At 39.8% G+C, this 24,966-nt stretch overlaps 1 protein-coding gene across 1 annotated transcript in view; it reads left to right on the top strand.

The window, feature by feature from the left end:
- The first annotated feature begins 807 nt into the window (after positions 1-807).
- LOC122397461 overlaps positions 808-24,966 on the top strand; it is a 56,527-nt gene continuing 32,368 nt past the window's right edge. The window contains exons 1-2 of the mRNA XM_043396612.1: positions 808-984; positions 2,622-2,732. Of these exons, the coding sequence (XP_043252547.1) occupies positions 2,657-2,732 (76 nt within the window). The 5' untranslated portion in view covers positions 808-984; positions 2,622-2,656. The remainder of the gene's footprint in view (positions 985-2,621; positions 2,733-24,966) is intronic.

Genomic DNA, 24,966 nt, shown 5'->3' with positions numbered 1-24,966 from the left:
AATTTTCTGTATTATTTTCTCAGCTTATAATAGACTATTAAGCTCTTCCCGTACTTTAACGAGTCTGACTCGCGATGAAGATTTTGACCCAAACATGAATGTCACGAGCCAGACTCGCGAACAGAAAGTCGGCTCAAACGTAAACATCACGAGCCAGGCTCGCGGACGGCGAATCACGATCGCGATTGAGTTTTAGTTCCTATCGGTACGCCACAAGAGTCGCTCACGATTCTTATAATCTCTGTTACAAAGCAGTTTAGCATCTGGGCCCGGATTTCGTCGAGCTAAGGAAGGTGTTAATGAAAACGGTGTTTGTTAATGTATCGCTCGCCTATGTAAAGATATCGCTAAAAAACAAGGTGTGCAAATATTTCTTCAACCGTATATCACTCATTTTCCGAAGAGCCTCGGGTCTACGCAGACCCAGTGCTCGGGGGTTGATCGTATCCCTCGAAATAATCATCGAAGACAGGCAACACGTTTGATCCTCGCACGGAGTCTTGACCCTGTTTTACACACGCGTTTCGGAATAATCAGCGCGCGTGCGTGCGCGGGTTACACAGTTTCGCGGTGGTACACTTATCAGGGTAACACCCGCGCGTGTCTCTGCACGTACAGGAAACCGCGAGTGTGTTCGCCTGTACCTTCAACGGTTTACCACATGTTGCGCTCCTTGGTGCGCGGAGCGCAAGTCAGCCAGGAGCCCGGGCCATCAGGATAGAGAGAATCTCTCCCCCTCGGCTCAGTCAGTTACGCGAGTATCAGCGAACGTTCCGCGTGTCTCCCGCTTTTCCCATGGCGATGTCGCGATAAGACCCCTCGATTCCTCGAGGAAACCTAACGGTTATACGCGATTGCTTTCTTCAACGTGTCCGGTGCGGTTTTGTGAACACATCGAGGTCGAAGGATACGAAAATAAAGTGTAGTGCTCCGGACGATGCCTAAGATGCCCGGCCACTGAGGTGGTACTTTCTTTTCGATAAGGTCTGTAACCGATGACTTACACCGACTGTGATTTTTGCCGCTCGGGAATACGCGTCGGCGACATTTTCTACGAATTGTTTGCTTCGAACCGGAACCACCGTGCGAATCCATCGTGAAATCGTACGACTCGAAACGAGCTTCTTAGAGTGCTTTGTTCGAATAACTGGTCCTTATTCGCGAGAGACGACGGTAGACGAATTCTCAACGTTTCGGGCAATATTCTGACACAAAAAGTATCGCACGGATAATAGTTACCGAGGCCGGAGTAATTTTCTTCTAAAATTTTCGACCAAAAGTTGTCGTTCGTCGAGCGTTATTTTCTGTGAATAAGGACATAATGCGTGGTGTATCCTGTAGTATATCCTCTCCTCACACCTGTTACGTTACGTCTCGCAGAAGCTGATACGTTGGAATCGTCATTGTAAATCGAAACGAGACAACGAGTTCGCGAAAGCTTTACGAACGCGTTGCAACTGCTATTACGCTGGCTTTTTTCGAATTTGTGGTCAGAAACGGACAACGAATAAAACAAATTATTACTATAACGAGTTCCCCATAAAAGCCAGCGAGTTAATTATGTTATCCGATGCACTGTTTGAAACGAATGTTAAAAAAGAGGAAAACTCTGAACATTTCAGAAACAGACTCGAATATATAATTGTTTTCTCTCGTGTTCGTCGCGCACACAGCGTTTCGTTGTCATGTACGTGCACGTATAATTCCGTTTTTTAAATACGAAACATTTCATCGTTATAAACGACAATATTACCTATTTATAAACCGATGACATATTATTAACGTTTAACCTCGTTCTATATTTTCTGTTCCGGTCGAAACCCGTTGGATACTATTTTTTGTTTCTAAAAATAGTTAAACTTTTATTGGTTCTGTAACGAATTTCGACTCGGGATATGTATTAATTCTACCTCGAAACGGTGTCTTATTCGCAAAATGAAAAATATATTAGAATATTATAAATATTATGGTTTGTTATACGAATGTACATTGTAACGCACAATAACAATGTGTATCCACGGACACCCAGAATGAAAGAAAGGTGTAACTATAGTTGGATTAATTCCAGAAATCAAGAATATCATTGAACAACGCGAGTAACAATAGAACTGTCCAATAATGAAAAGCTATGAATATCGCCGGTTTCCAGGCTTCCGAACGACAACTTCTGTTCGCGTAATCGCGTTTCTCTTTCTGGTCGAAAAAATTTTGCAAGACGCACGAAACGTCGAAAAGAGAGAGAAAGGAAAAAGAAAAAACAGAAATACACTCGAATCGAAGTCTTCGGTTGTTTTACGAGCATGTTAAATTAAAATTCTAGGCTAAAAATAGGACTATCCGACTTTGCTTAGCCTGCAATCATCTATCACCGCAACTACTGTGCTGCACGCAATCCTTTATTTTCATTGGACCACTGACCTACCTATCGAACACTCGGACCTTTTTCTGTTGCATAAATTTCCAGATTCCAAAGCAGCGCTTTGCTGCCGAATAACGAACGCCTCAGAACTTTTCTGTTACGCCGACGCGCCCTTATGTAAGGAACTCCGCGCGAGATGCATGATTAATGCAAGGATTTTGCATGCATTCAATTTGAATGAAATTTTCCTCGTATTTTACAGATTTCAGCGCCTGACAGCGCGGCGGGGCGGCCCCAATGCCGGGCAGGAAGGGCCTCCTCGCCCCACAAAACACTTTCTTAGATACCATCGCCACTCGTTTCGATGGAACCCGTGAGTATATAAAAGATTAATCACTTAACTAATTATTTTCTCTTTATTACGTTCAGCCACGTTTTCGCGCACGCGACCTGTAATCCGAACTCACACGGCACCTTTGACCGTTCAGTGGGCTCTCAATCTCAACTGAATCATTTTACTTAACGGTGACGTGCACCAAATTGTTAAATGGAAATCAACTTTCGTTTAAAGCATTTTAAAAATAATTAACTAACGGAGGATTACATAAGTTCTCAAATACTTAGAGTGATATATATTAAGCAATTATCAGTTAATCTCCTTGTAATTATTCACAGCCTGTCCCATACTTCGTACCATTCAATTTTACATTTCTGTTTATCTTTGTTATGTAACTATTCTTCTGTAGTTTAATCTCTTTCTGTGTTAATGAGTATTTAATCCCGTGAATAAACAGATAAATAAATAAATAAACTTATGGAGAGCCGCAGCGGCCCCAATAATCCAATTAAGGGGCCATTTTACCTTGCAGGCACGAAAAATACATGTTTCTTTTTGCGGGCTATTAAAGACCTATTAATTCCGAGTTTTGTAGATACATTTACTATATATTTAGCTATATTTACGAATTTTTGCAACGCGTAATATCTATTGATTAGGCTGTTTTTGTTGATCAACAAACAACAGTTTTTACGAACGGCTCGCGACTGCGTATGTGATATCTTGCGAACAAGTTATCCGAAATCCAAAAACCAAAGATATTCTTAAAAAAGATAAGTTTGGTTATAACAAGAACTAAGATCTTTCAAAAAAAAACGAAAAATGGCAAAATGGCAGCTATTGTACGAAAAGGTACTGAATATTTTCATATATTCGGTTATTTTTTTGTTAATAAATGAAAAAGTATTGCATATATCGCAATTATCCTAATTCATATTATAGGGAGACCAGTTCTAAAGATACTATATAAATTTCATGTTGATATCTTGAATAGTTTTTTTGTTATCAGCCTTAAAGTTTCACGTTATACTTGCGTGTGGTACATTACAGTAGGCTATAGCTTCGTCAGTTTTTAGAATTTCAATTTAATATTTGGTAGATATATTTTTGAGACTACATGTTAAAAGAAAACGCAAAAAAAAGTTCGCTTTTTAAATCCCACAAAGTAGAAAGGCCCCTTAAGGATTAAATATGGAATACCGTTGGTAAAAAGTACTAAGCATTTTCGAAGGATTATTAATATTTAAATATTGCAATATTAGAATCGCCCGTCGCTGAAATCGTTCGAACGATTGTAAAGCGGGTGGATGAACGTTTCGAAAAATGCAAATGTTCGACCGTTGTCGAAAACGCGCACGATTAAAGTATTGTATTAAATAATGAGTACGCGCACAAACGGCGAGATACGGCTGAAATTGCTGTTATTAAAATCTAACCCGGGTAAGCTCTTTTTAAGCGCATCGCTGCGTTTCGCGTTACCCTGGGCACACATGGAAACGCGGCTGGAAAAGAGGGTCGTAAGCGCGGTTTAATAGCCGATTAATTTGTTTCATGCATTCTTCGAACCGTAAGCAATTAATTCCCATTAAGGTTTCAAAAGTGAACTGATCGCGGATAAAGTTCCCTGTCCGGTCGAGTCGCGTCGGGCGTAAATAAAACCGAGCCATAACCGACAAAATCCCGTTCGCCTCGAAGCTATCCCATTAAACTTTTCAAGAGTGCAAAGGAACAAATCGTCCTATCACCGTACTTCGATTAGCCTCGATTCGAATATTCGTCGGCGATCCACGTCCGCGCGTTTCGTCGGCTTAGAATTAAGTGATTTGTGGTTGTAAAACACGCGGTACGTTATCGATCGTGTTTCATTGCGCGTTTGCTAGCGACAAATTTGAAATTTCGTAAATTTAACGCGCGTTCGGCTTCCCCATTAGCGCCTCCGCAATATCTAATACGATTTGGCGGGTCGCACGTGTCGATGTTTACCAATCGCTCGATCAAGCTACAAATTAATATCGGTGCGTCTCTCAAATACTTGCCACCGCCCGTTATATGTTGCGGCGTTAATTCGTGTACCGATATTACGGCACGTAACCGTTAACAACGCGGGAAACCGAATTGTCTCTGTACCGATCAAGACCAGGTGAATTTACGTCGATACGATTATATCGGGTGACTACGCGTCGCGTAAACGCTATTTCGCGACACGCTTGGAGAATACGACGAAACGAGTTCATCTTTTCGCTAATAATAACGCCCAAGCTACGCTTCCCTCGGGACACCAACTCGGTTATCTTCAACCTTTCCCTTTACGCCGGAGACGTAGTTTCGGGACTAACGGCGAGAGCGAAGGAAAAAAAAAAAGTAATCTAAACTGTCGCCAACGCTTTAATGCTATCCCATTTTTTTCTTCTTCTTTTTTTTTCGTTTCGCGATAAAAGTGGTTACGGGCAAAGGAAAATGGCGAGAGCGCGAAGAACCGCATACGAACGCGTGGCATTGTCCGGGAACGCGAACGTTTAACGAACCGGGACTACCCGCGTATTGGATTCAACCCGCGTTCTCCTGTTTAACCAACAACGCCCACCCGGTATATGTATATTCTTTTCGACCGCGTGTTCGCTTACAAGGGGAGATTCCGGCAGTGGAAATCGCTTTTGAAACGGTAGTAGGTAGAAATTATGGTACATACCTAGTATCAGAAAACCTTTAAGGTTTTCTTCAAAATGAGCCTTCATTTCCGAGATACTTTGATTTTAAGAAAGCTGAAAATACTAAATGCGTGCTATAACTTGTACTTACAATTAGTACCATTTCAAAAGCGATTTCCACTGCCGGAAGGTCCCCTTGTTAGATGCGTCGTTTCAGGTACGACTCGATCGACGGGCAGAAACTTAAAGGTTCCAGCGATATCAATATAAACTTGGGGTCTACAAATCGAGGAAAATTAATTACGGGAAAGAGGCTACAGATCGTCGCGGTGGTGGTCGTAAGAGAGTTGCAGAAAAGTTACGTCCTTGGTAAATAATGGAATCACATTTTCGCCCCTCCTTTCGAGACGATGACAAAATTGCATTCCTCTCGCTACCTAACTATAATCTCCGGCAGTACATTTCGATTTAGTGGCGGAATTTTAAATGAGGATATTTACTCGTAACGAGTTAATTTATACATTAAGATAAGATGAATTTCGTCTCCCCGGCACCTGTCTCGCGCAACGCGAGAAATGCTTCGTTTCGTGTGTAGCGACAGTTGCGTAACGTTGGATTATCATCTGCGTAAGAATTAATCCCGTAGCGACACCTGGCTCGCGGTATTAAGTCGATTAATGTACTCCTTAATTCTGATACACACGTAGAGACGGGAATATTTAATTTTTGTTCGTACGCTTTGGCCCTTTTACGTCGAGCTCGGGGCTAAGGAAATATACCAGCAATTACCGATGCACACCTTGTACGGTCTCCCGTTAAACCGTTCGCGTTATCGAAATACACGTTGAAACTCGATTTGCTTTATCGCATGCAAAACCGTGTTTGTATTAGTTCAAGTAACTCGGAGTGGTGATCGAGTACTTGCTTGTTCAACACACTTTCGAGGCTATCCTGTCGTTATAGTAGGACGTCTCGTAGCTCCTAGAGGATACCACCACCCTAGAATTATGCGATTACGCTCAATCTTGGCGTTCCATCAAATACTTCAGTAGTTTCCCTTCAAACTCCATCGCTCTCGAGAAAACACAAATATCGTATACGTACATCCTTACCTCATAAAGTAATCAAAAGGCAGGATCGTTAACGTCACCGACAACGGTGCTTGCATATACAACGCGACTCGACAGGATTCCGCGTAACAAGAAAACAGCGCAATTACTCGAATGCATAATTAACTCTTAGCCCCGAGTCAATTTTTCACGCCTGGTATCGATTTACCTGCTTCCATTACGCGAAACGTCGGTGAAATTGTGCACCTGTGTTGGATGCGGGTTCGCGACCTTTCCATTGTGAACGCTCCGATTTTTTTTTGGTAGGAGAAAAGGAAAATAATTGCTCGTTAACGACGCCCGAAGTACCTATCCGAAGATATTTTTGGCACTCTCTTTCTCCGAGCGTGTTTGGCGCATCGCCAACTGGGCTAAAGGATGGTTGACGACTGTTCAAACACTCGTTTGTCTTTGCTGACCAAGACTCATGGAGGACCAATTGGAATATTCGTTTTAGCAGAGTGTACACGTCTATCTGCGGTTTTTTTATCGATTTCGAAACGCGCGCGCCAGAAGTTCGTTTCACGGAATAGGAACCGCGATAAGTATTCATACAGCTTTTTTCACCGACTATAGTTTTCTATTTTCCCAAGAATAACAAATTCGGAGGTCTGTATCAAGACACGAACTATGTACAGGAAGGATTATTTTCTGGTCAAATAATCGATTTCTGTACCATTTCTTTATTATATTATTTTACTTTATTGCAGTTTTTATTACACGTTCGGGTAGTTATAATATTTTTTTTACGAAAGTCGATCTCACATTTTAGAGTCCACTCTATATCGTCACTCTGCGCGTAATTCATGGTCGATCGATGTTCAAATTCCGAGATCGAGTTCAATTTCGAATATTTTCCGCTCGTTCGAGTTTCGCGGAACTTCACGGCGTCATTTAAACTTTATGGCGCGTATAGGAATCTTTGATTCTCGTTTGGAAATTCAATTTCGATTTCTCACGCTGGATTTTCTCGACTGTAATAGACGGGACTCGAAAGGTCGGAGTTTCGAGAACGCGAACGCGTTGAAAGACTTCGCTTAATTTTACCACGACAGTGACCTACGGATCGGTTATGAATTTTTAAAAAGTCGTCGCATCGAACGGGAACGTACTTGTTAAGGATTCTAAAGGAACCTTAACATCGCGAGGTTTATGATACGGACGTGACTTCTCCGCTATTTTTGAGGATTAGGCCTTCAAGACATTTTTACTTGATAAATTAGGATACGGCCATTGAGGAACCTCCAAACTCCACACGGGACTTGGAATCCTTGGAGCTCTTCGTTGCCTCAATAGCGATTGACGTATCGTAAACCCGCGTTGGCACACAGCTGCGGACCACCGGGGTCTCACGGTCATTGGGTATTTCCCAAAATGTTAATAATAATGCAGCGTTCTCGCTCACTCCTGCATGGTCTACCTGGACACTGGACAGCAGGGTGGGCGGGAATGTTGCAAAATGCAGGAAACGCCCTGCCAAGGTGACAACTTTGAGGATTGGCTTGACCACCTTGGCAGGGGAAACCGAGCTTAGGTTAAGGGTAGCCTTAGGACTTAGCATTAGATTCGTTTGATCGAGCCTTACAAACTCGAGTCGACTCTCCGCAAGTTTAGAATCATTCTTGTGTAATTAAAAAGAGCAACGGGCTCTTCCTTGAAGCAACGGACTTCAAGTTTACCGGTATTTTCCCAAACACCAGTTTGGGTGGTCCTTCGAGAACGGAAAGGGAACACAGTACGGAGCTGTGTAATACGCACGGTCCGCGCACTACAGAGCAAGAGGGCATAGTAGCTTCGCGGCCGAAACAGTACTCATTAAATGCACGCAAAACTTTGATATAGCTTTAAGTGAAGCAAACTTCGCCGTGACATCGTGTTTCAATACCGAACGTAGGGGATGCATAACCCTCTTGCTTGGATCGTATGGATTCTCTGTAATATGACCTCTAGTTTTGTTATCGAGTCCGTCGACCTCAGACGAAGAATAGAATATTAATTTAACATCGGCGCCGCGAAAATCGACCTTATTCCAGCTATACGCACATCCATACGGTTCACACGATTGACGTATCCATTCAAAGATAGGTACGTTAAGGATTGGTTCTCGTCCAGATCGTAATTTTTTAATGAGTACCATTTTACGATCAATAAACGACGAATAAGAATGCATAGCATGTAGGGTTTTTATTCATAATCGATGAGGGCTTTCCAAGAAGAAATTAATGATAACTGCCTACGAGTCGTTGCTTCTACCCTCTCCTAATATCTTCAGGTATTGTAAGGATGATACAAAGCAGTCAAACTCGAAGAAACTTTCAAAGAAATATCTCGTTAGAGATTTTTCAGCGAAACAAGCATCATAGTTGGTAAAAAAAAAATCGACCAGTATTTCTATATAAAAATCTTTATTAGATATTTTGTAAAAATTTATTTCGCGATTCCGAAATTCAGATTTCGGCCCATAATTCTGTATTTCGATGGAAAATAAGTACGCACAACGGACGTATGGAATACCAATGATATACAAAGCCCCGCTGACCCTGTTGTTATTAATCGAAAAATTGAAACGGACGAATGCGACGTTCGGAATTCGAATTTTACATTAGTTATCTTTTAATGTTTTTAATGCTATTCCGATAAATCCGATGAAACGAACCCTCGTAATTTTCGAACAGTTATCGCGTTACAGCATAGGCGAAACAGAGAGAAACGACCCTTGTTTCGCGACCTTAATTCAACGTCATTAATTTCTTCTTAATGATCGATCAGAACGCTCTTCTGTAATTATTCTCCTTCAACGTCGTGTCTGAATGTATTCATACCACGTCTCCCCCATTATGAGCAAGGATTGCGCGTAATTCTAGCAAACGGCGGAGGAGTAGATAGATATCGTTCGGTGAATATTATCAGGAATGATAAATAGAAGTGCGCGGGGACCGAGCACATCTACCCTCGAACAGTTCGCGAAGAATCTCGCCAAACAATGTAATCATGATACATGATTAATTTCTCGGCGGTGCGTCTGTTAAACTGAATAATCCGAGATTTATGATGTTTACCACGTTTCCGAGAACGTGGCGCGGAGCTTGCGCGCTCTCGCAAGCGAAGTTGTATTTATATTTGTTCCGGGAACAGTGCAAGGCAGGGCTCCGTAACAATGGAATACCTGAAAAGTCTCGGCCACCTAATTGCCCGCATCCCGTCGTTACGTTCTTTATAAAATCCGATCTACTCGTGGCGTCGAGTATCTGAAAATTCGTCCTCGTACAATTTACGAAGTGTCTTAGAACCTGGAACGAAGTTTTGCGCGACTCGTGCTAAAAAGGTGCTTGGTTTCGCGTAGTAAAATAGCCCGGCGGGAATGGTCGAGCTGTAACAGTGAATGTTGAGTGGCGAGCAAGTTGAGAGCAAGAGAGGTCAAGAAAACTCTTTCCGTTCCCCGAATGACCTATTTACTCTTCGCGGTTATCTTCCAGCGGTTGTTCGGTTCTATTTTCCCGGGGCAAATGGTCGATAATTACAGCAGGACGCACGATAACAGGGGGAGGGGGGCGAGCAATTTCGCGAGGCAAAGCAACAAATTTCGAAAGACGTTCTGGTCGAGGAACGACGTTCGATTTATCCACGACCGCCTCCGGGGAGCAATCTCGCGATGAAAAGCAGAAAAAAAAAAAGGAAAGTCTTGCATCGAAAACCGTTTCACCGATTCTCCGGGAAGGATCAAACGGTCGAATCCGCGACGCAGCAGACGTTATACGTTGATATAATCCGCTTGGTACGAGTAGTAACGATCAAGGAAACGTCAGCCAAGAAATCGAAACGCACTGTACGCCGTACGTTCCACTGCTAAATATTTCTTCCCGGGCTCGTCTAGCCCGGTGATACGTTACAGTAACAGACTAAACACGAACGTGGCAGTAACCGAACGAAAATACGGAGAAATTGGAAGCGAGGCACGACTCAATATCCCCTGACAGTTTCAAAACTTCTGCACGCCGTGCATGCGGACCGTATACTGCGAATCGTTCTGCCTGTCGCTACGTTTACACGTATATTTAATGGCGATACAACCCCGATGCACTTCCTAGCGAATTCAAAGTCTGCGTATCGCGCATCGAGCAACCTCAAAACTTCCCGCTAATAATTGACGTTCGCCGCAAATAAATGCCGCGACGACAAACGTCCCCGACTATTGTTTTCGTACGTAACGTTCGCCCCAAGGAATCCGATCACTCCAGAACCAGTTAACAACTTTAATTGCATCGTCGTATCGCGCGACGGTAAACGTGATTAGTATCGCGAGTTTAGGAATTACGTTCGAAGTATCGACATTGGACCGTAGTTGCCCCAATATGGAATACTTCTTTTTACACGCGTGTTTCGCTTGCTTGCAGAACTTTTATAAATATATAGGTATTACGCATTCGTAGGAAATTTTATACTCTTTCGACTGGTGACGGTTTAGAAAATGTTTACTTTTTTTACTGAGATCCTTATTTTCCACATTAGGCTCATAGTGCTCGTAATATGGGATAGTACATGTGCCTAATATGGAATCAGACATACATGGTTCCTAATATGAAATATTGCATATTGAGTCCGATCAGGTACTCCAATATTAGGCACATCATTGTTCCTTGAGTTTTTAGAAATATTAAGTTTAATTTATTTTATTTATATATTTATTTATTTAACTTGAATTATTAAATTTATGAGATAGAAAATTCGATCATATTTGAAGAAATAAGCTAACACAAAGCTGATGCACTAACCTTATTATATCTGTACAGGGTGTTCGGCCACTCCTGGGAAAAATTTTAATGGGAGATTGTAAAGATAGTAGTTATTAACAATTAAATTAAAAAATGTCAAATCGTTCTGGAAAAATTATTTTCGGTTGCGGGGGTCAATTACAATCATTTTTGGCCATTACATATACCCCCGAAATCCTACACACTTTCGAGAAAAAAATTCCTTTCCGAAAATCTAATTAGATGCCTAAATTTTTCGACGAAAAAAAAATTTCAAATCGTGCTAAAAAAAATATTTTTAGCTAGGGGGGTCAATTGTCATCATTTTTTGTCATTATACATACCCTCGAAATCCTACGCCGTTTCGAGAAAAAAATTTAAGAAAGTGGACCAATTTTTCGGCGAAATTGAAAAGTTTGAAATCGTTCTGGAAAAATTATTTTCGGTTGCGGGGGTCAATTGTAATCATTTTTGGTGAATAGACATACCCCCGAAATTCTGCGCATTTTCTAGAAAAAAATTCGGTACGGGCGGAACTTTAAACGTTAATAACTTTTTAACGAAGCCCCTATTCTTGATTTTCGTCTTATTTTGGCTTCCAGAATCCCCCATTAAAATTTTTCCCAGGGGTGGCCGAACACACTGTATAATATTAGGTAAAAGATCACCTTGGAAAAACTCAGACCGCGATATTTTCTTCAATATTCTTCTACGAATACGTGTTGCTTTAGAATAGGAGCATATACATGATAATTGCAACAAATGACAATCGTAATCGATTGCATTCATCGCCAATAACAATATTGCGATAATTGCTTTAATATTGCGGGTATTCGAAATCAGGGACGTATTTCATATTAAGGCAACCGACCCTATACGTGATACGGAATAAAAATGAACTTCAATAACCGTGTAAATCGTAACGTGGATCGATCTATAACAATACAAACTGGTTTGGAAATTATTCGCGATTGCGTCACCGCTCGAACGGACGTCGCCGCCGTTTCAACAGTTTTTCTGGTACGGTGTTTGTAAAATATTCTTGTCACGATGGTAATTGATATCGATCGCGCGATAAACCGGGATAAAGGGAACTTTGAAAAATCACCAGCCCGCGTAGCCAAACCGTTCGAGCGGTCTAAATACAGAATGCAAGGGAACTTGTATTACGAGGAGGCATAAACCCTGGTAATTGCGCGAAACGTTGAATTTCGTCGCGTTTAATAAACCTGTTCTAAATCGAAGTTGCGCGGCCCGTGGAAAATTTTCCATCGAGTTTAATAACGGTTGCCCGTTACGGTTCAAAACGCGTAATTTGCAGAATTAAATTTTAGGAAACAATCGCTGTTGGGGAGATCGACGTCGGTCGTAACGCGTTAAATTTAGAATTGGATTGCGTTGAAAACTATTGCACTTACGACGACGATTCTTGTACGAGTATTGTTACCGGTTTATCCGGGATTATTTGATCGGCGAGCGGAGAAAATGTTACGATTTTCATTAATGGCTATGAAGAAGGATTGTATTTGCATTTAATTGCAATTTCAAAGATTAAGGGAACTTTTATACAGTTGTCTGATAGCATTACAACCGTCGTCGATCTTCCCCAAGAACGTTGACGAACGTAACGCATCCTGCCTGTCGAGGATTCAGGTATTGATCGCGATGACGGTACCTAATGATTGCACAATATCGATGTCACTTATCTTATCGTAACGATAGATAATGACGCGGTTCCTTTCCCGGGGAAAGATACATGCGTTTATCGATTAAAAGACGATTCCTTCGTTCTATCGAGCGTAATGGAAATACATGTTACAAGCAACTGGTTCCAACAGGAATAAATCGTTCGCTGTTCGCTGCAACGGCCTCGCATTGCGTAGGAAATGAACTACTACTAAACGGCAATTACTAGATGGTGTTACAGCGAAACGTTACGGACTTTACGGACGGTAACGGGGGAACGTTGATAATCGTTGGATTTTCTGGGTGAAACGAGGATCGTTCAACGAACGAAAATCCATTCGCGGTGATTTCAAATTGGTCGAACGGCGGGCGAATTTTTTGAAAGGGAGTTACTAAGTTAGTCGATGCCGTGGAGGAAAGTCGGGTATGGGTTCCCTCGGGCGGGCTTAATGCTACCAGGCTTAATCTCTTCATATTCCGGGCCAAGAAAGGCATTCTGGAGCAGAGGGGGATCTAACTTGTAAGCTAAAAGAGAAAATGCCGGATAGCAACGAGTCGTAAGAAACCAACTTTTATTTCAGGTATCTTTCTGAGAACGAAATTCCGACTTCTCCCTGGGTTCGTTGTCGCTGCGCTCGCGCTAGGATAAAAGGAAAGATAACGAAAATGTGTAAGAGCATACCGCGGACGACAGTTTTCGAACTGATTTTTTACCATTTTAGGGGAAAAACTGAAACGAACACGACCAAATAAACACTTTTATTCTAAAAATTACGGTATACCAGGGGAATTCTAACTTGTTCTAAAGACTGGTGTAGGAGGTAAGAACCGCCATATCCGTTTCGTTTCGAAAGTTCTGTTCAACCTGTTTCTAATTATCGAAAGTTTTTATTTTTTTTTTCTTTTTTAATTAATAATATAGATATCGTGTCGTTTCTGGGCGATGTTTTGAATCTTCCGGATGAAAATACCTCTTTAATCATTTAACGGCCGCGCCCCGAGTCAACTCCCGGAACGTAATTGCTACATAATCAAACGAGATCATGCTTAGGTGACTGTCATAATAAAAAATGAAATACCGACGCGAGCAAATTAATCCAATCTCATTTTTCTCGATAAAATAGTTTATTACTTCATAGGCATACATTATAGTAATCTAATCAATATTTTATATGCATGCCTGTGGCTTTAATTAAACATTCTATCCGGCTGTGCATACTTCTTATTAATATTGGACGTGTATTTTTAACAGTTTCATTTTCATGCCATAATTACGTGCTCATAAATAAACATCGAACCCACGTAATTATGTCGGACAGCTGTTCATTGAATTCCAACTAGGCTCGTTGTGCCGCGTATTTGATTCTACCTATGTGCATACGCGTCATTTGCATATTTGGATCATTGTTATATTATTGAATGCACTTCAGGAAAGTCCATTATCCACCACGATGCGCTTATTTGGCGACTTAAATTTACCACACTCTAATTGAAAAGCCTAAACATCGAACTAATAATAAGTACTTTACGAAGTGACAAGTTCGTAAGAACGTAAGGACAACAAATACTCGGCAACGGTACTTTATATTCGATTTAAATTCAATTGCCATTCTTAGTGTAAAATTAAACGGGTATAGCTCGACCAAGCAATACGTGTACCTTCGTTAATTTTATGCTTTTGCGCATATAATTCTAAGAATCTCTATATCCTCTATGAAAATGCAAAGAAAAAAAAAATCGATGTTTTTGACGGTTTACAGTAGAAGACCCCCTTAAGGGGCCTTTCTACTTTGTGGGATTTAAAAAATCGAATTTTTTTTGCGTTTTCTTTTAGTATGTAGTCTCGAAAATATATCTACCAAATATTAAATAGAAATTCTGAAAACTAACGAAGTTATAGCCTGCTGAAATGTACCGCGCGCAGGTATAACAACTGGACGTGTGGCGTCGCCTCCCATGCTCGCCACCAGAGGAGTCGCGCTCTCACAAGCGCTCGACCGACCCCTCGGTTGCTATAAGGGTGGTCCACGCAATTGTTTCGAGTCATAACTCCGTTATTATTGCATTTACGAAAAAATGCCAAAGGAGAAAGATAAATGGTTCGAAGAGCACTACATCTGTAAGCCTTTAAATTTTTTTTAGATGCAGCAGTGCATGTGCAATTAACAATTGCATCATTTTTTTAAATAGAAATGCATATATTTTTTTAGACAGATCGATTCTTCTGTTCATTCTACGTAAAAAATGATTAGGTTGTTTTCGCAAAAAAATTATTAGATCTCGAGATATTTTCAAAAAATGTCTTTACTGAAGAAGATGCTCAAACGCTTCTTCATTACATTCTAAACATTTCTGATAACGTTTTTTTATTGTTTGCATAACTGCGTTTAAATTATCTGTAGTTACTGCTGCACATTCCAGTATGATTTTTTCTCTCAGATTCTCTACAGAATCTATGGGATTTGAATAAATTCTACCTTTCAAATAACCCCACAGAAAAAAGTCAAGGGGATTTAAATCAGGTGAACGGGCTGGCCAACGTATTGATGTATTTGTTGCGATAATGTTATATTGCAAAACTTATTTTTTAGAAACCGCACTTTTTCATATTCTTAGTTTTCGTACTCGAGTTACGATACGTGGAATTGCTACTGAATGATGAAATGCTTACTCGTACAAATCAGTTTCTGTTATGATAACAATGTCGAAAGTGTGTTTACCTTTACAACATAGTCATGAAGTGTTTGAGTATCTTCTTCAATGAAGACATTTTTTGAAAATATCTCGAGATCTAATAATATTTTTGCCATGGCACCCTAATCATTTTATACGTAGAATGAACAGAAGAATCGATCTGTCTAAAAAAATATATGCATTTCTATTTAAAGAAATGATGCGATTCTTAATTGCACATGCACTGCTGCATCTAAACAAAATTTAAAGGCCTACAGATGTAGTGCTCTTCGAACCATTTATCTTTCTCCTTTGGCATTTTTGCGTAAATGCAATAATAACGGAGTTATGACTTGAAACAATTGCGTGGATCACCCTGTATACATTCCTCGAACGACTTCCCAATATCCCAGTCGGGAAAGGCAGGACGTGCTAGAAAGCCTTACTGATGAATTCACTAGCAGGTCCGGACGAAACGCGCCCCCTCCTTTCCTTTTCTGTCCTCCTACGATTCTCTCGAGTTCCACACCGCAGCGAAGCAGCGTCACAGACGTGTGAAGCTTTTTAAAAGCTGTTTTTCTCGAAACTACATTTATCAGCACTGCATATGTGATAACAAAAAAACTATTCAAGATATCAACATGAAATTTATACAGTATCTTTAGAACTGGACTCCCTATAGCATGAACTAGGATAATTGCGATACATGCAATAATTTTTTTTTTATTAACAAAAAACCAACCGAATATATGAAAATATTCAGTATTTTTTCGTAAAATAGCCACCATTTTGCCATTTTTTGTTTTTTTAAAAAGATCCTAGTTCATGTTATAACCACACTCATCTATATTAAGAATATCGTTGGTCTTTGGATTTCAGATAACTTGTTCGCAAGATATCACATACGCAGTCGGGCACCGTTCGTAAAAACTGTTGTTTGTAGATCAACAAAAACAGCCTAATCAATAGATATTACGCGTTGCAAAAATTCGTAAATATAGCTAAATATATAGTAAATGTATCTACAAAACCCGGAATTAATCGCTCTTTAATAGACCGCAAAAAAATCACAAAGAAACATGTATTTTCCGTGCCTACAAGGTAGAATGGCCCCTTGAAGCACCAAAACGGAGAGCCTATCTTTCGTCTCGTCCTTCCACGTACTCGAAATTTTGTAGGAATCTGATTAGGAGAAACGGTACACTGCGATCTAGGTGGAAATTGCCAAGTTATCATCGTCACCGACCTCAATCATGGGTGATAAAGTTCCGCTGGTAATGAGTCTCTCGGCCTTCCTCTTTAAATTACGTCGAAGAACGACGATTCTGAATACGAGGCGTTGTTCTTCGTACTCGTCGGGACGATAGCCGCGCATAGAATTCCGTTACAAAATTCCGATTATGGTCCATCGGGGAGGACCGTTTACGAGCACCGACAACACCGTGTTACAGCATCGTTGGCGTTCGGACGCCAGGAATAGAAGCCACAGACCCCGGGGAAGAAGAGAGGAATATAATGCGAAGATTTTTACCTAAGTGCTCGAAAGCGGAATGAAAGTTTCCTCGGGGAACGAGAATATTTTCAGTTCCGAGCATTCAAAGAAACGGCAAATCTCTTTGCGAATGGAGGTCAACCTCTACGGGCGCTCGCGATCCTTTCAAGAATATTACGCCCCCATCACCCCCTTCGACGACGCGCGGGACAAAAGAATTACACGATTTCAAAATTTAATTAACGTTACGAAACGTTCCCTGCCGATCGAGAGATTAATTTTATAAAACTTGCACGCGAATAAAAGGCAAAAGTTATATCCCTTCTCGCATCGCCGACAGAAACTAATTGAGCATCTGCAATCGAGTCGGGTTCTTCGGTTGGATAATACCAAGAGCGTTCGAGTGTACGTTTCGTACGGCCGAACTGCCGAGTCTGTCGACAACAAATACAATTTCGTACAAAGTTTTCTCCCCGTTATCCGATCCGTGCGGATTCACGTTCGACCGAGACGCTTCCCTGTATTTCCATACGATTATCGTCCCGCGTCGATGCGACACGGGGCGAATTAACCGCGTTAGATAACGTTCGACCTTTTTTTTTATGGAAGAAATGGCTCTCGTAGGCGAATTCACGCGCGAACGAAAGATTAGAAACATTCCCTTTATTTGCAAGGGCTCCGTCTTTGTCCACGGTACGTGATGAAAAGCGCAAGGTCGACATATATGGGTAATACCAACTTTAAATCCCTAGCGACCACGATATCGTCGTTGTTAAGCGCGAAGCCATGGTTTTCATTACCACGCGAACGGTACGGCACTTCCGACACGTTCGTATATTTTCCGGTAACCGTCACGTTTTCTTAATCCCACTGTGTAACGACGCGACAACCAGAATGAAATCCTCGTTTTACAGGATCCCTCGAATCAATATTTGCTCGTTAAATTGTGTACGGGGGCGAAAGTATTAATTTTTGCGTACGGGGATTCCCGTTTTTCATTTTAAGCGTTCCTTCCTTCCTGGTTTCATCGTCGTCGTGTACGTGTCAAATGTGCAAACAATGTATAATATTTATGCACGGAAAATATACATAGAACGATCGACAAAGCTGATCGTGCTTTACGAATTTGTCTAAAAGCAACGATATACAGGGTGTTCGGCCACCCCTGGGAAAAAAATTATTTTCGGTTGCAGGGGTCAGTTACGATCATTTTTGGTGAATACACGAACCCCCGAAATCCTACGCATTTTCGAAAAAAAAATTCCTTACCGAAAATACAATTTCAGGGGGTGCCTAAATTTTTCGGCGAAAAAAAATTTCAAATCATTCTAAAAAAATTATTTTAATTGCGGGGGTCAATTACAATCATTTTTGGTGAATACGTTTACCCCCGAATTTCTACGCACTTTCGAGAAAGAAATTTGAGTAGGTGGACAAATTCGACAAAATTAAAAAATTTCAAATCGTTCTGAAAAAATTATTTTTGGTTGCGGGGGTCAATCATAATAATTTTTGGTGAATACACGTACCCCCGAATTCCTACGCATTTTCGAAAAAAAAATTCCATACCGAAAATACAATTTCAGGGGGTGCCTAAAACCGAACGCCCTGTATAATTATTTCGTGTAAACAGGTGTAGAATAGATATTGGAATTTATAATTTTACGCATTATAGATACAGTGGGGGACAAAAGTATTCGTACACTTGGAATATAGAAATAAAAGCAACAATATTTTCTATATTATTAATTACACTGTTCTACAAATTAAATATTGTTTTCTGTTTTTCAATATCCACTAGGTAATTCTTATAGAGCTTCGTACCCTAAACACAAATCTGGAAACGGAATTGATGTATCACCCTCAGTTTTCGAAAAACACGAGTTTTTGTGAAAACCTTTAATTTTGGGTAAAAACGAGGTATTACGCGAAAATTAAAAACATCAGACAGTTCCACTTAATCTTAAAAGATAGAGGAGTGATTCCTGAATATGCTAACAGCGATAGTTATAATATTTTGTGCTTTTGAACGGTTGTAAATGATCGCCAAAGTTTGAAAAAGTGTCGAAGTACGTACTTTATACACAATACTTTTGCATATTTACGGAAAGTTCTTTACCTGACACGAAATCTATACACAGAATCTGATTCTGCAGACATTTCTGCAGAAGAAACTGTCCAACAGAAGTGTAGAAGCCGTTCTCAATTGTCACAGGTCGAGAAAATGTGTATTGGCAACACGTGGACGGCGTTTTACCGCCACGCGGCCATCGCTAGCCTACCTTGGCTCGGCAGTGCCGTAGCTATGCATAATGGATGCGACACCGATAATATCTTAGGCTCCCAATTCTTGTATATGTTTATCATTTTTGATTTTTTAATCTGTTTGTGGATTTGTACAAAATATTTCTCGATCATTTCCATTTCTAAACAATTTCGATGTTCATTGTATGTATATGAATGGTTTTTTAAAAATAAAGCCGTAAAAAAATAAACAATATTTTATTGTTGGGTTGCCTCACAGAATAGGAATAATATTCCTAAAAGCGAAGTGTGAATAGCAAGAATTTACTCCAGATCATTCTAAGAAAAGCGTACATGTTCGAGTGATTCCATTGATAAGTTTGCATGGATTTTGAAAATTTTATTCAGTGATTAGTATTCTAGAGTATACAAATATATTAAGCAATAAAAGATACAAAAAAAATCAAACATACTATACAGGGTGTTCGGCCACCTCTGGGAAAAATTTGAATGGGAGATTCTAGAGGCCAAAATAAAACGAAAATCAAGAATACCAATTTGTTGATGGAGGCTTAGTTAAAAAGTTATTAACGTTTAAAGTTCCGCCTGTACTGAATTTTTTTCTCAAAAAATGCACAGGATTTCGGGGGTATGTCTATTCGCCAAAAATGATTTTAATTGACCCCCGCAATTGAAAATAATTTTTCCAGAACGATTTGAAATTATTATTTTACGTCGAAAAATTTCACACCTTCTCGAATTTTTTTCTAGAAAGTAGGTAGGATTTCGAGGGTATGTCTATTCACCAAAAATGATTATAATTGACCCCGCAACCTAAAATAATTTTTCCAGAACGATTTGAAATTTTTGAATTTAATTGTTAATAACTTTTTAACAAAGCCTCCATCAACAAATTAATATTCTTAATTTTCGTCTTATTTTGGCCTCTAGTAACCCCCACTAAAATTTTTCCCAAGGGTGGCTGAACACCCTGTATACAGAGTGCATACCCTATTGCATCATTATACCAGTTTCGCTTGTAGGTAGCTACGGCACTGCCGCGCCGAAATAGGCAAGCGATGGCCGCGTGGCGGTCAAACGTCGTGTACGCGTTGCCAACACACATTTTCTCGACCTGTAACAATTGAGAACGGCTTCTACACTTCTGTTGGACAGTTTCTTCTTCAGAAATGTCTGCAGAATTAGATCCTGTGTATAGATTTCGCGTCAGGTAAAGAACTTTCCGTAAATATACAAAAGTGTTGTGTATAAAGTACGTACTTCCACACTTTTTCAAACTTTGGCGATCATTTACAACCGTTCAGAAGCACAAAATATTATAACTATCGATGTTAGCATATTCAGAAATTTCTCCTCTATCTTTTAAGATTAAGTGGAACTGTCTGATGTTTTTAATTTTCGCGTAATACCTCGTTTTTACCCAAAATTAAACGTTTTCACAAAAACTCGTGTTTTTCGAAAACTGAGGGTGATACAGCAATTCCATTTTCACATTCGTGTTTAGGAAACAGAGCTCTACAGGAATCACCTAGTGGGTACGGAAAAACAAAATTCGTGTTGAACAGTGTTATATTCAAACATATGTTGCTGTATATCATACATAACACTTATAACAACAAATGAGTAAAAAAATAAAGGCAATAATATCATTTAGTCACTTAATATGGATTGAAATTCACACGACGGTCAGAATTCGCTGGGACAAAAGTATTCATACATTTAATTTTTTAAATTAATATTTTGTAGGGTAGCCCTTCTGGCGAATTACTTCTTGTAATCTATTAGGCATTGACAACACTAAATTTTTTACGCAGTCTGGTTCTATATTATACCATTCTTTTTTTAATATTTCTTTCAGGTGTTCTTTACTTGTTATATCGTGTTTTCGTATATTTTTTTCAAGTTTCGCTCATACGTGCTCGATGGGATTTAAATCAGGCGATTGTGGAGGAGTTATTAACATGTGGGGAGTATTATATAACAACCACTGACGCACTATATACGCTGTATGTTTCGGGTCGCAGTCTTGCTGAAAGTAAAATGATCTGCTAATACTTAATTTGTCTGCACTTTCTTGTAAATTTTCTTTTAAAATGTTTAAATATAAATGTTTATCCATTATCCTATCTATTATCACTAATTTACCGACCCCAGAAGCAGCAATACATCCCCACAACATCACACGTCCACCTTCGTATTTCGCCGTCGGTTGCATATTTTTGGGATCCAATTCCGTATTAGTTCTCCGCCACACTTTTTTATTACCATCCGACTCAAAAATATTAAATTTTGACTCGTCGGAAAATATTATATTCTTCCAGAAGTCGTCACTAGCGTTTATATATACTTTTGCAAATTCTAATCTCTTTTTTTTATTTACTTTACTAATAAGGGGTTTCCTCCTCGCAACTCTACTGTTGTATCCTGCCCGATGCAGCACTCTTCATACAGTTTTCGGATGTACTTCCTTGTGCATATATTGCTGAAGGTTTGATGCAATTTCCGATGCATTGGTATTTGGATTTTGATTAATAATTCGAACAATTTTACGCTCTTCTCTAGTACTTAGTTTTCGGGGTCTACCAGTTCTTTCTTCATTCCGTAATGTTCCTTCTTTTTTATATTTATTTACTATACTTTGTATGGTGGATGGACTTCTTTTTAATATTTCTGATATATTTTTATATGATTTCCCTTCTTGGTATAACCGAATAACAAGGTTTCTTTCTTCTAACGTTGTTTCACTACTTTTCCTCCCCATATTGCAAATATCTGATATTAACGTTTACCCGTCAGGACTAGTACTAACCCAGACCAACGTGAAATCTACTAATGTAATATTAACATTAATCGGGATGTCCTGATTTCATCGTAACTATCGTATTTATCAACATAAATGATAATGTATGAATACTTTTGTCCCAGCGAATTCTGACCGTCGTGTGAATTTCAATCCATATTAAGTTACTAAATGATATTATTGCCTTTATTTTTTTACTCATTTGTTGTTATAAGTGTTATGTATGATATACAGCAACATATGTTTGAATATAATTAATAATATAGAAAATATTGTTGTTTTTATTTCTATGTTCCAAGTGTACGAATACTTTTGTCCCCCACTGTATATTTTTCGCCCCTCGCTTCGCGCAAAGCCGTTAAATTTGATCCTGTTCCGTGCTAAATTAATTTCCTGTGCCCCGACGAATTTAAAGGACAATGAAAATACGGGGTCGTACAGTTCATAAACGGTCATAAAGCATAGAAATTATATCGTAAATACAACTATCCGATGCATCCAACGGGACATAAATTGAACCAGATTAACCACAATAGCTACAGCAACGCCGTCCTACCCACTTAATTATTTTGCGGTTACTGGGAAATATGGCCAGGAACTTATGACGCGGTTATCGCTTTTCAATTAAAGGCCGGAAAACATGAAAACGTGTCTAGCCACTCTGGCTACGGATAGAGATTCCGAAAATACTCGTTGATTACGTGAAATTGGATTAAGGTTGCATTTTATCAAATTATTTTAACACCCGGATTTACGAGTTGAAAACCGAGAGGAAGATTTATAGGCGAGCGGAATTATTAAAACGCGAAAAAGTCGACGGTTTCATAAAAATTTCTGTGTCTTTGAAGCGAAAAATTGAAAATCCATTTTAACCAAATGTTTGCTATCCCAAGCCGAAGTTTTCTACCAGGCACAGATCTACCCATCGTAAAACCCATATTTGTTTAAGATGCGCATTTCATGGACTACATTTATCCTAGCCAGAACATTTAATTGTTTACAATGTTCTGCATGCATATCGGTTTACCGGGTTTCCGTGCATAAATTTAGATGATCGCAACCTGAGACTATGTAAGTATTTGTGCGTCCACCTGCGTCGCGTGAAATGTGTTTTTCGAATTCAGGAAAGAACTTGAATCGCACCTTTGTGGATAACCAAATTGTCTGAGACTAGATTCCGATCGACTAGCGTGTGCAGGCGTTCTGATAGATATATACGTCACAATCGACTCCATTAGTCTTTGCCCAGACTCAATTGGAACTGTAGCGTTTACACCGCTTTTAGCGGCTGATGCGATGATCGTAAACGATGTCGTTGTCGTGATCACGAGACTGTACATACTATTTAGTAACGAGATCGAATATTCGAACGATGATTTCACACGCTTATCGAGAACGCGTGAATCTACGGGAGAGAACGCGAGAAAAACAAAATGTACCTTTAATGTAAAAGTACGTTTGCTGTAAAAGGGAACGTAGAATTGTCGCAATACTTTGTCTGGAACCGTTAGCGCGTTATAACGACTCGTCGTTTCTCTGTGACGTGCACTCAAATGAAATTCAATTAGACAGATTCCCGACAGTACTATGCCCGCGATTAAAACGAACGTTTCATCGTTTCATGGTCGAATCGGAATAATGAATGATTAATTATAATCCCCGTAGATTCTGCGAGTACTAAACGCTCGATCCACCTCCGAAACGTCAATCAACTTGATCTCGATTGAAATTCCGATCAAGATTTCCCAAGAACAGACGCACGTAGATTTCGTTTGTATTTAACCGCGGAATGTGCATCGGTAAAATAACGTAAATTCAAGAATAACCGCCGGAAAACGCATCGAATAACGTTTAAACGTTACCCTTAAATCGTATTTTTATCTTCGAACCCTTCGTGGCCGAACTCGTTATTTTCCACGCTGCATAAAGGGTGGCCTCAACGCCAGTCACCGCATTACGATACATTCCACTAACTGCAAAAGGGTTACGCAATATTGTTTGGATATGCTCATCCACCGAAAAAAAAAAGAACTTTCACCGTGTATTTATTTTAAGGAAAATCCGAAACGGGTTTTTCATCGTGCCGAAAGCTCTCTAGCATTTGCCGCGCGGACGTTAACGTTTCACGAGACTTCCTTGTTAATCGGAATCGTCGACTTTCTTTGAAAGAACAGGAAGCGTGGGGGGATGGAATCGCTGCGAGGCTGAGAAAAGATGAAAGTGTTTCTCAGGGGTGAGCGTGAAATTAAAAATAGTACCGTCGCTGCCGTGAGAGAGATTATGCATGACGTCAGAGACGTTGACAAAGCTATCAACCAATGAACTGTATCACACGATGCGTTCATGCATCAACTTCTTGCGTCATGCATTTCACGCATGTAATTATCAAAATCTTGTTTACCTGTCCCGATTTCCGTTTCACAATAACAATGTCGTTCAACGCGCTACAGCGTCGTGTAAATTTTCCATCGCTGTCCAGGAAGGAAACTTGATAGGATCATGTTAGGACACTATATACAGTGGGGGACAAAAGTATTCGTACACTTGGAATATAGAAATAAAAGCAACAATATTTTCTATATTATTAATTATATTCAAACATATGTTGCTGTATATCATACATAACACTTATAACAACAAATGAGTAAAAAAATAAAGGCAATAATATCATTTAGTAACTTAATATGGATTGAAATTCACACGACGGTCAGAATTCGCTGGGACAAAAGTATTCATACATTATCATTTATGTTGATAAATACGATAGTTACGATGAAATCAGGACATCCCGATTAATGTTAATATTACATTAGTAGATTTCACGTTGGTCTGGGTTAGTACTAGTC

This window comes from Colletes gigas, unplaced genomic scaffold (assembly GCF_013123115.1).
Source record: "Colletes gigas isolate AHSC1104 unplaced genomic scaffold, ASM1312311v1 Colletes_gigas_Sc00009, whole genome shotgun sequence".
NCBI lineage: Eukaryota > Metazoa > Arthropoda > Insecta > Hymenoptera > Colletidae > Colletes > Colletes gigas.
This window is presented reverse-complemented; position numbering and strand designations above follow the sequence as displayed.